This window comes from Hyposmocoma kahamanoa, unplaced genomic scaffold, assembly GCF_003589595.1.
Source record: "Hyposmocoma kahamanoa isolate Upper Pololo Valley unplaced genomic scaffold, ASM358959v1 182, whole genome shotgun sequence".
NCBI lineage: Eukaryota > Metazoa > Arthropoda > Insecta > Lepidoptera > Cosmopterigidae > Hyposmocoma > Hyposmocoma kahamanoa.
In genome coordinates this window covers 441,399-449,914 of record NW_020653713.1, presented here as the reverse complement: position 1 = coordinate 449,914, position 8,516 = coordinate 441,399, and the positions used below count along the sequence as shown (strand labels likewise).

General features: G+C 39.1%; 1 protein-coding gene across 1 annotated transcript; it reads right to left on the bottom strand.

Annotated features, from left to right (window-relative positions):
- Nucleotides 1-1,534, bottom strand: LOC113226194 (tetratricopeptide repeat protein 25-like). The gene is made up of 3 exons (XM_026458730.1): nt 1,034-1,534; nt 474-734; nt 1-264 (listed from the first exon to the last, which is right to left on the bottom strand). The coding sequence occupies exons 1-3, from the start codon at nt 1,532-1,534 to the stop codon at nt 1-3; spliced, it is 1,026 nt and encodes a 341-aa protein (XP_026314515.1).
- Nucleotides 1,535-8,516: the final 6,982 nt, after the last annotated feature.

The following is an 8,516-nucleotide window of genomic DNA, read 5'->3' as shown; positions in this document are numbered from 1 at the left end:
TTAATGTCGCTTAGCGGTCTGTTGCTGTCTCCAAAATTCTTCTCTGTTCTCAAGGAAGCGTATTGCTTCTTCAGCCTGCTTCATGACGACCTCGTTTTTCTTGTCCGCGATGGCCAGGTCGGGGTTCTTGAGCAAGTTCTCTAGGTACAACTTGTCGGACATGAGTTGACCGAGAACGGGACGCGATGCTTTAGACGTGGAGCGTTTCGACGTCTTCTTTTTCTTCACCGGTTTTACAGAACCGATTGTGTTTTCTATCGCCTCCTGAAACGCGTTGTGGCAATATTACGTTGGTGTCCTTTAGCTGACAAGAATTTGCAATAAGATTGTTTTACTATTTAGAAAAGATAACAAAAATTGCCTAATTTTTTGCCGAAAACGTACTCCGTTTTACTCATACATGACACGTGTTGCAGTAAATTTTTTAGTAAAGGGATTTGTCACTACATCCATCTAAATAGGAAAAATCTCACCTGAGCTTTTTGCACTCCCAACCTAAACTCGTACAAGTCAGGTCTCGTTCTCAATCCCCTGTGGTAGTGCACTAAGCTAAGCTCGAATTCTCCACAATAGTATAACGCTTCAGCCTTCCGCAGAAGCGCCTTGGCGTCCTTCGGATCCATTTTAAGTGCTGTTTCGGCGTCTGCTAGAGCAGAATGAGGTTCGCCCAGAAGCAGGTAACATTGGCTGCGGGCGACATAGGCTGCCTTCTCTTCCGGTGCTAGTTCGATTGCCTGGAATGATAATATATTGGTATATAGGTGACAAAATTGCTGTATTTTGGTATGTTTTATTTTTTGTTCAATGTTATTATTATTGTTAATTTAATCGGCCAACCAATAAAACCAAAAGATTTGGACTTATTTTTTTGTTGAAAATCTGCTCAACATACTTTATTCAATGCTGACCTACTCTTTACCCATTCGACTGATATCTACAAAGAATCCTTCTCAATTAAAGATATCAGGCGGGCGAATCCTCTGCCCGAGTCAAGCAGCAAAACTACGTTCCCTCTAAATGTACAACAATATACCTTATCTACAAACGTTAAAGCAGTTCGGTAGCGCTCTCTCATCATTTCAGCCCGTGCAAGCGCTAACAGCGTCCCCGCGTCAGCCTCTGCCGGCAGCTGCAGCGCGCTGCTTCTCTCGGCCTTGTCCTTCTGGCTGAGCGACTGCTTGATGTCTTTCGATCCCATTACCACAGCTGCGGCTCTGTCCTTATCAGTATACAACTCTTCCTCGCGATGTCGCCTCTCGCGTTTCTGTTTTCTTTTAGCACTCTTCTTCCTGGGTTTAATAGACACTTTCCTCTCTTTCCATCCATTGACCGGTATATCTTTATCTCCTTCAGAATCATCATGTTTCTTAACAGCGGACGGCGGCGCTCTTTTGCTGATGGAAGCCTTCGGGGCCGCAGGTTCTTCCTCTTCATCTCCGATGTCTATGCGGACGAAGCTTTGCAGGACCTCGGCTTCTTTATTAGGACCAAGAATTGATATCGCTTGAAGTTTCGCGGTGTCGATACCTTCCATTGTCCGTTTTTGAAGAGCAATGGGATAGGATGTTATGTAATGTGGAGAGGCGTGTAAAAAGACATCGATTTCGACGCTCGGGCTGTGGTCGTCATGGTGACTGGATGTGTTTTTGCACCCTCTTGCGACACCTACAGTTGAGTATCAACTTCACTAACCATTTCCAAGATACGGTGTCGGCAGTTCTCCGCAATTCCATAAATCCACCATTTGTTGTACACGTGAAACAAAATAGGTCGAAAACTTGTTCACAAACTTGTTTTCATCATGAGTCCATAAAATCCATACCTATTGCCCAAAGCGAACCCTTAAACTGAGATGAAACGGAAAGTAGCTAATTACACGCTGTACTGTTGTTTAGTTACTGTGTTGTTTCAAAGTTCGAGTTAATGGCTGCTGAACTAAATTTCTATTTAGTTCTGTAGGTTTCTACCTACCTCTCTATCTATTCTACCTATTATATGGACTACTTTGTGACGGTGTGACCTCCTTTCACCGTCATCTCACCTTTTTGTATCGCCTCTCTCCGCTTGTATCCTATAATTTTTTTATTTTACTTGTATTTAAATTTTAAATTTGAATTGTTCCATCTTCCTTCACTTTCTCATTTTGTTTTCGTACCACGGTCACTCTCAGCTCGACCGTCACAACAGTCGGAGCTGTTTCAAATTCCATCGCGAGTAATCGCTGATTTTGGTTCTTTACTACGTTTAAAATCATTAAATAAGATAAATCATGTGTAATAATTTATAAGTCTACAGCCTTCATGTACCTATATCTGTAATTCAGTTTTTGTGTTCTTTTAATTTTACTTCTTTAATAAATTTTGTGGACCAGAAGTTTCCCATTTCTTTGCCGTGAACCTGTTCACGGCTAGTTAGGGTTACAACCCTTTCACTGGCGCCCGAACTAATTCTCAAGAACCCTCTCAACTTATACATAATTGACACACCCAACTCGAGTTAATTAGTAACTTTTTGATACTTAACCCTTATCTTTGAATTTGTACTAGAACAAATCGAAAGATGTCGATTGTGTCCGTTATGTTATCGACAGCCCCGTATCTTTTTATTTAAGTTTTGATTATAGTGCCCCTCCTTATTAACCTCTTGGTTATGCATATCTGGTTATGCTGGAAGGGCGAAACCTGTGCCAGCACGGGACCTTATAAATTCGGGTCCTGAGTACAGATTAATCCGTGGACAGACCGTTGTCACGGACTTCATCCGGTTCCGCCCCGGGTACCCGTACAGTACCCTCCCTATTTTCCACATAGGTACCGCAGCTGTTGCCACGCTCTTTTTTCTACTTAACTAACAGTTGCCACCGTTAAGTTGTTGACTATAAAGTCGACTACCAAATCTCCACTCCGGTGGCGGAGCTGTCGCTACACGCACCTCCTGCCGCCGAAGCTTCTCTTGAGTTCCCAGAAATCTACACGGCTGGAGGGACCGGGATGTCTAGTTCGTCCTTTATTAGCTCTCCGGGCAAGTGCCAGAGACATCGGTTGCAGTGTCCTGTGACAATGTCCGGACATAGTCTCCAATTTAAGGGGCTAACCAGGTGCCACACGCATCTCCGCGACTTAGGCCCTCGTCTAGACCGCTGGTAGGTAAGTCGCGCTAGCTGCGCGCGAGACAGACGCCCCGGCCACATACTTCAGGAGCAGACGAACATGTCCGTTTCTGTAGCTACCACAATCCCCGGCGAGTCAATACCCAAGTCCAGGTCTACAAGAGACGCCCGTGACTGGCGGAGGGCTTGGCTCGGACGCCCGCCGTACCCTGGTTTTACCGAGGATCCTGTAGTCCCCCCGGAAATCCAGTGGCTGTTTGAACCGTTTTAACATACGGTTATACAGGTATGACGAAGGCAATTTAAATTTATTGTGTCGCGCTTCCAATACCTATTCGCTGCCACGTTTGAATAAATTACAGGCACATGAGACTTATCAACTTAATTACGTCTCAGGGTGACGGGCGCAGTGGCGATCTTTGTGTTGTAAAGCTCTGAGTGGTACTGCAACTATGGACCGGCGTGTCGCTTACCATCAGGAACACGACTTGTTCATCTCGCCACTTGCTTTAGTAAAAAAAGATCATCTTAAGGGGCAGGGCAGACGCTATGAGGCTAGATAACGTTGCTTTTGTTGACAATGTTATTCTCGTAAAATCAAGTGCATCAGTGCAACTTGAGAATTATCCAGTACGCATATCTACTTCAATGGGCTTACCTTGTTCAAAGACGAGAGTCCTCGCTCGTAGTTCCCCACTTTGATATGGCCCGCGGCCTCGTCGCGGTATTTCTTCGCCTCCAACGGGTTGCTGATAGGCAGTTCTGGTTCTTTACCGCGACCCATTTTTCAACCTGGAATATACACAAACACATCATTGGTGTGGGTAAACATATACCACAGTCATTGCCAATGTAGATAGGCCTGCTGAAAATAAACATTCGAAGAACTTTAGCCACTTTTATGGATTAACAACTTCAATATTTGCTGAACGTTAGTAGGTAAATATAATAAATTTGTCCAATAGCATGGCCGCTAATTGTTCCTAGAGTAATTTAGAATATTTGTGACCAAGTAATGTAACCGATTATACATATACATAGAAATAGAAATTTAAAATTTGTTACTTAAAACTGTTTATTTTCATAAGGTTGTAATGCCGCTAAAAATATAGTATTTCCCCTCCACCAATTAACTTTTTTCATTCCTCTCCTTTAGTGTTATTAATAAAACATATATATGTATCCCACAGGAACCAAAATAAAGTACAGGGTGGAAAAAATCAAAGGTACATGTGGGGAACTAACCTTGCATGCATAAGGAAATATTCTTGTATTTTTCTTATTACAAATAACTTCATTCACAAATTTTTTGAAATGCTTGTCTGAACCCAGAAACAAACCAACTAAAATAAAACATTAGCTATTTTGTTGCACTAATCAATATGGGCAATGATAACTAAATGAAACTAAACAAAAAATCTTTAAAGGTTTTAATTTGCATATTTAGTGGTTAATGCCTACGTCCTTCGTGATAGAGTCAATGAAATATTATATTCAAAGGACGTCGTCAATTGTAAGACCCAACGAGTTTATACTTATTCATTTTATTAAAATAAAATTGTGTGTTTTTACTTTTTGCAAATTTAGATGTTTATACTCCCGGCTCAGGTAAGATTTTCAAAAAACTAGCGAAGAACAATAAGGGAATGTTTCCTTTAAGTGAAATTAGCCATCGTAAGGTTAAGATGGTTTTCTCTCTCTCTTTCGGTCACATAACAATTACAGGTACAATGAAGTACCTAATAAAAGCAGAACGAATTTATCGTGATGAACCCAGTGAACATGGTTAACATTTCAAGGCGTATTGCATACTCTACCGTCGACTATTAGTCATGAGACGTACAGATAGCGATCGGCCGATTTGGGTTATGAACAGTTCCGTGCGCAGCGGCAATTTATATTGATTATCAGTTCATCTTGGATCCATGTCAGGGGCATGTTTATTGGGCTATTAAGCAAGAAATATAACATACATTAAAGATATCTAGTGCAGCTTTCAATGTTTAAGCCTACAAGAAATTAAAAATTTGTCTGCAAATTTCGAGCAGATTTTCTTCAGTAACTTCATCGTTACTTTCTCACAAATCTCGCCACTTGGCAAAACCTCCCGGCTGCCTGCTTTTGTAAATGCCATATTCAGTTTTGACAGATGTGTGCGTACGCATTGAATGGAATCCGTCAACGTTTTACTTTAATAATGTAATAGTATAGGTACCTAAATACTTCCAGCATTACGATCAAATTGCAAAGAGAATTACGACTAAAAGTTTTTGAAACAATTTGTCGCAAGGGTGGGGTGGGACGAGGTCATAATTCCGCATCGGCAACGTAGTCACGGCCTTCATTACGTTAGAAATTATTCATGCAAGCCAACGAGCTATGAAAAATCACGACATGCTGTTGTTTATAGTAATGCAGCGGAACCTCACCGCATATTCAACGTGAAAACTTTAAATGGATTGTCTAATTTGTTCTGTCAATTGTTTTTTTTAATATACTTTGTTTTGTGATTTTCAGGGCGAAGTAGCGTGATTTTTTACAATAGCATTTAAGAGTTCGAACCTGTAACGAGTAAAAGTAGAATGCATTACTTTACAAAACACAGGATTTATCGAAACCGTGGTTGGAGTAACAAGAATAAAAGAAGTTGTATGAAAAGGTACCTAGTTGATGTATGTGAGGCTCGAGAGTTGTGTCAGGATAGGGTAAAGTGGCGTTCCGTGGTCTCTGTCTACCCATCTTGTGGGACTCGGGCGTGAACTATGTATGACTGGAGTTGTTAACTAAGCTAAACCCGGTCGAAATGTAAGTTAACGTATAAAATGGGGAAATTATGGCAATGTCAGCAATTCTCAATGCATTATGTTTAATATTTGTAATAAAATACCTTCTCTCCCGTTCGTTAGTTTTTAAGCCGACTCTTTTTTAATTTTTATAATTTCATAGAGTACAAAAAACACTTCTAGAATTTTAAATAATATCAATGAATTCCCTAAATGAACCGCGGAAAATAGTGCAAATGATTACCATGTCCCCAAGTATTACAACAAGTAGTACAGTTTAATACACAAACAACAAACAATGACAACGACAAGTGCTAGACTGTAATGTCTTCCCGGCTACCTTGGGTAACGGAATGGATAAAAAAATAAATAATTATCAAAGGGTACAATAAGTGCTTATTATATACCTAAGTGTAAGAACCTATAACTTTATCTAAACTATTTGAAAAAACTATGACTAACCGAATGTACAACTTCTTAGAAAAATATTATAATGTTCAATGACAATCAACACGGGTTCAGGAAAAAACGGTCTACGTCTGAGGCAGTACTCAAATATGTGCAAGAGATTCTGACCTACACCAATGGCAAACACAATGCAATCGGAATTCTTCTCGATATGTCAAAAGCATAATATGACAGAGTTTCACATTCAATCCTACTCAACAAGCTGCACGAAGTAGGCATAAGGAGCGACGCTCTCAAATGGATCAAATCCTACGTAGGTATCTAACCGTAAGCAATGCGTCCAAGTGGACCACCTTGATGATAACTCCGGCGAGCTGAACTACTCCATCCCACAAGGTAGCGTTATAGGATGTACCCTGTTGTTAGTCTACATCAATGATCTACCTAAAGTTTCAAACACGTTTTGTGTAATGTTAGCCGATAATGCATCATTATTATTTAAATGTATGAACATAGACCACAATAGTATTACCAAAATTAACAATTCAAATTCAAATTATTTATTACATCCATTCATTCGGTTCTTTTAATATTGTGAAACACTGCTTCTGAAACACAATCTAGAAATAAATTTCAAAATAATTCAATTTCGACCACATCAAAAGCAATAATTACATTTGAATAAAATTGCAAATAGTCTGAATGTGAAATGTAGAAGAAACAACACATTTTACACTATTAGGAATAACATTAGATTCACATTTAAATGACTACTACGAAGTTACTTACTTCCTACTAAGTTAATAGTGTATAATTGTGGTGTGGTGAGTGACGTGATTTCTTAATTATATACTTAATTAGAAACGGTATACTGCGGTGTCTACAACGACAAACGTATTTGACTTGTACTTTACATTATGTACAAGCCTGAAAACTAGCAAATTGCTGAGGCTGTTACCTTTTCTTCAACACTGATTTAGATTTTAGGCCACTATTTTAAGTTTTTATGTCTTATTGTAGCGTTGAACAATAAAGTCTTCTTATTTTATTTTATTTTTTTTTAATTGGAAAATCCATATTGATGACCAAATCTAAATTGTCCAAGTTTATTTACGCACTAACCGTTCTAAAAGCCAACACCAAACGCGAATGTGCACTCTCCGCATACTATGCATATGCCTCTGCGTGGCTACGCTACGGCGCTACGGCGTTATTCTGTGGGCCCATAGCACCGAAGCGAATGATATTTTTATCATGCAAAAGAAATGCCTACGCATTATAAACAATACACGCCCAAGAGATACATGTAGGCCACATTTTATAAACGAAAAAATTTTAACTCATCCGTCTATATATACATCTTGAAAAGTAACTGCCATGTTTGTAAGACAACAGTTGCGTCTTTTTGAATTCGTAGAAAGCACACGTCGAAATACGCAAAGCTCGTATTACCAACTCCAAAATTGGAAATGTTTAGAGATAGCCCGCTCTATAGATGCATATTACTTTATAATAAAATACCAGACGCCCTCAAGAAAGTGGAAAGTGACAACGTGTTTAAAACCAAACTGAGGTCTCTCTTGTTAAATGGATGTTACTACAGTGTGGGACACTTCATGAACTCTCCTTTAAACCCAAATAGTCCAGTTTCTGATATGTAATTTTAAGATTATTTAATGATCTAAAGTCTATTAATGTTAGTTAACCGACTTCAAAAAGGAGGAGGTTCTCAATTCGACAGTAATATTTTTTTTTGTTGTTGTATGTATGTTACGCGATAACTCCGGTATTTGTAAACCGATTTTTATGATTCTTTTTGTTGTTGGAAAGGGGGTACTTCCATATTGGTCCCATTTCATTTTGAAGAACATCATCCACCTCGAAGGGGGCTGTTCACGCATGAAGATTCATTTTTATAAACAGCGCCTAACTTTAATTTAGGAGCAATTACTTTAATGGTTGATTTTGCTATTTCTCCAATTCAAGGCGCTTTTCTCTCAATATATTTTGAGTAGTGTCGTAGTGAGAACCTATTTTTATTATCTCCAGTGTCAAGTCCCGTATAGTGGCGAACTAGGGGATATTTCAATAAAACTTAGCAAATAGACATAATTCCACGTACTTTTGAGGTCGGTTTTTTTAGTATTCTGTACTGATATATGTATATGTATTTGTTCCTAATTATTTTTTTTTTTTACAATTTAAATATTATCTTT